The sequence below is a fragment of the Cyprinodon variegatus genome, unplaced genomic scaffold (genome assembly GCF_000732505.1).
Source record: "Cyprinodon variegatus isolate N-32 unplaced genomic scaffold, C_variegatus-1.0 Scaffold2590, whole genome shotgun sequence".
Lineage (NCBI taxonomy): Eukaryota > Metazoa > Chordata > Actinopteri > Cyprinodontiformes > Cyprinodontidae > Cyprinodon > Cyprinodon variegatus.
Genome location: NW_015153043.1, coordinates 11,591 through 15,351, shown reverse-complemented (window position 1 = coordinate 15,351; position 3,761 = coordinate 11,591). Strand labels below are relative to the sequence as shown.

The window sequence follows — 3,761 nt, the reverse complement described above, 5'->3', positions numbered from 1 at the left end:
ATCCTGATCTCTGTATATATATATATATATATATATATATATATATGAATATACATATATATATGAATATATATATACATATGTACATTTTGTTTATTGTGTGTAAAAACATATAAAGGTTTTGTTTGTTTAATGCTATTTAAAAAAAAAAAAAAAAAAAGGAAAACTGTTTCCAGTTTTATTATTATAATATTTGCCTACATCCAGCCGGTAAAAAAATAAATAAAAAAACAAACAAAAAAAAACATTGTAGTTTAGTTAAAAGTTTGTGTTTTATATTTTGAAAAATCACTTTTAATCTCATCAGAAGAGATATTCAGAATTAGCTGGTGGTATCTAAGAATGATGCTCTAGTTGCACTTGGTTTTGCTTTTAAGTAAGTTACTGGATATTTAAGGGCAAACAATTTTTCTTGACATGCCATCTTCCATTTATGGAAGATTTCAACTTGTCAGTAAAAACTTTGATTTAATAATAAAAAAACTAAAAGAAAAAAAATCACCATATATGTCAATTACCCAGGGTTACAAGTCCTTTGCTTAAAGCTGTAAATAGGATGGGTCAGATCTGTGCAAAAATCATTCAGTTGTTGTAAATTTCAATTTTTGACATAGATAGTTAGAGCTCCATTAAGAAAAATATTCAAAATCACCTGACTGACAGAGTGTAGCGGCTCTATAGCTCTCAGGATGCTCCTCTATGTTGTGGGCAAATCCGGCAATAAACTGCAGGATCTTTGTTTGCTTTACCTTAAATATTTAAAATGTCTTAAGGATCACCCAATTGAGTTTTTCAATGGTATACAAACTCAAGAGGTGGTGTTGCTTTTCTTTCCTGTTCATGTTTTTATAATCATTGTATGAGAATATAATTGGTCATTTTCATTCTGTTTCATTGTGTTTTTTTTTTTTCCTAAATTTTCCTGCAGCATTTTGGAGTGGTGTGAATATGCAAGGTAATAACACTATTTTGTCTAATACCACCAAACTGCCATTTCTATTTCATGTCTATCTTGTAAAACCAATTCTACAAATCATTAACCTGAGCTGGTGTTTGATTGAATGTTTTTTTTTTTTTTTTTATTACAGCAACCGGAGAAATAGAAGTACAAAATTTTGCAGAATATATTCAATTATCTTGTAAAGAGAAAAACATCTCTGGAAATAGTTATAAATCCACCAAGAGTTTGAAACTGTATTACCGCGATGATAACAGTGGGGAATACCAGTGTGAGAATGTAGAAGGCAAAGAAGGAGAAAAAATATTTGTAAAACTACGGAGTAAGTTCTACAGAAATGTTTTTTCCTGATAAACTGTCATTGCATCAAAGTATTTCTTTCTTTTTTTTTAATCAAATTTGTAATTTAATTATATATGTATACAACCTTCATTTGATGCTAACAAGAAACCAAGTGTTGACATCAATTATTTAAGTAATGATTTGTTTGTTTTTAGCGTGCGACAACTGTGTAGAGCTTGATACCCCCTCCATCGTGGGCCTGGCGGTCGGAGACGTGGTGGCTACCATCGTGGTTGGAGTGGCCGTCTATCTGATCGCTACTCAAGCTCGGACTAGTCAAGTTAAACCTGCCAAGAAAAGTAAAACCCTGCCTGTCTTTATCTCCCATGTATAAAATACACACTTTTAACATATGAAATCTATCTGATACAGTTTTTTCTCAGAAGGCCCTTTCCATTAAATATAGGCGTTAACTTAATTCATATGGCTATGGTTATAAAGTAAAGCGATATATCTTGCTAATGGAAAGAAATGAAATTGCCACAGCCAAAACACATGATGGTCTGATTAGGGCTTTGATGATTCCTCGATTAATTCGAAGAACTCGATCACTAATATTAATCGGGCAAATTTTCTTCCAGCCGTCATCCAGGCGGGTGGCTTCTGCTAATGATAGCCTACCCTGTTGATAATGCGGTTATGCACAATAAAGGGGGGTCGGGGTGATAGAAACAGGTAAAAAGGAGCGCAGAGAAAGACATAACACTCTAAAAGTATATGGTCCCTTTAAATTTAATGGCTGGAATGGTCCTAGCTTTGGACACTGCAGCTCAACTCTCAGCCCCGATCAAAATCTATTTTTATATGTTTTTGTAACCAAAGACAAGGAGCGTGTAACTTGACCTTAAAGATTTCTAGAAGAGTTCAGATTTATTTAAATAGAGTCCCATTTTCTTAAAGTAAAAAGATAAATATATTTTAAAAAAGCAATCCAGAACACTGGTGCAAGTGGAACTTTACACATTTTTTTTAACAGCACTGCTTTATTTAACTCTCGGCCAAATTGATGAACTGAAATGAACTTAAGGTGAGAATAATTTAGTTGTCTTTATATTGGAGACTAAAACTGTAGAAAACAAATATATATAGATTACTCTATGGATTTTGTTCATGATTAATCAAGTAATCGCACAAAAAAGTAACATTCAGCAGATTGTGCATTTATTGCTTAAGCTTCTTTTAACAATAATAAAAATACATGCAAAAATACTAATGATTCAGTTCTTATTTGAACAGCTCTGTGATAAAATGGTCATAAACAAAACAAGTGATTCTTTTTTTTTTTTTATTAATTTTATTTCAAAAGCATCTTTTTATTTAAATGAAATAGAAATCCATAACCAGAGGTACACAATTCTTGCTTTTGGTTCCAAAAACAATCACAGAATATTGAATATTCATAAAAAGATAAACAATTTATTTATTAGTAATGTAATATACTTTGCAATTGTTTATCTAATACTTTATAGATGGTAAAGGGAACCTAAATATTAACTCTAGATGCTGATGGTTGTAGGCATCCTGTAGCGGACTGTCTTACAACTGTTCTGATAAAGGCTTCTGCCTGACAACAGTTTCGCTGGTGAAGATTCTCAGTTATCCAGATCATAGTCATTCCAAAAAAGTAAAAAAAACAACAACAATCCACTGGATTTTGTTTCCAAGTTTGAAGACGTTTCACTTCCCATCCAGCTTTTTCAATAAAAAATGTCAGAATTTGTGTGCTGTCTAGAGTACTGTATAAAGCCTTGGAACTCAATGCTATTTCTGACACCTTCAAATTTGGAAACAAAGTCCAGTGGACTGTTTTTTTAAATTTATTTATTTATTAATTTTTTTTTACATTTTTTGGAACACTTTCATATATATAATAATAATAATAATATCGTAATAATGATATCGTGTAATCAAGGTTGTCTATAATGTCCAGGGCTGGAAATACAGGGTATATTATAAGGGTTATTATAGTTTTTATTTTTAAACCTTACCTCTGACAAATAGCATTCTTACACTTGATTAATTTCTTCTAAAATATATTTATTTTTGAAACCACTCAATGTTTGCATATGTACCTAATCATGGTCGGCCGCCACAAGGGAAAATACCTGGGCTAGGTTCTGGCCCCAGTCCAAACACCGTAAAGATAACTGAGGTTTAAGTGTTATTGATGTCATCCTCCCAGTCTCCTAAAACAGAAACATAGACAACTTAGAGTATCTTTGGATCATTTTGTCTTCATTTTAATGTCGCCCGCAGAGTCTGATAGGGAGAAACTGGTTCGTAATGAAGTGCAGAATGACGACAACTACCAGGTGAGCCAGTTCAGGGTTTTTATGATTCCATTAATTATTCATTCATTATGATGAATCAATGATCTCTAAATTCACTTTGGACTTTACTGTTTCAGAAACTGATACACCGAGGAAGATCTGAATATGATGAAATCAATAAGAAGTAGAAA

At 32.0% G+C, this 3,761-nt stretch overlaps 1 protein-coding gene across 2 annotated transcripts in view; it reads left to right on the top strand.

Annotated features, from left to right (window-relative positions):
- The window catches only part of LOC107080968 (T-cell surface glycoprotein CD3 delta chain-like), a 5,424-nt gene extending 1,663 nt beyond the window's left edge, over positions 1-3,761 (top strand). The window contains exons 3-7 of one of the 2 annotated variants that reach the window (XM_015369178.1): positions 929-955; positions 1,089-1,280; positions 1,456-1,599; positions 3,557-3,612; positions 3,708-3,761. In XM_015369178.1, the coding sequence (XP_015224664.1) occupies positions 929-955; positions 1,089-1,280; positions 1,456-1,599; positions 3,557-3,612; positions 3,708-3,758 (470 nt within the window). In that variant the 3' untranslated portion in view covers positions 3,759-3,761. The remainder of the gene's footprint in view (positions 1-928; positions 956-1,088; positions 1,281-1,455; positions 1,600-3,556; positions 3,613-3,707) is intronic. The other variant, XM_015369179.1, reaches the window with a different exon arrangement.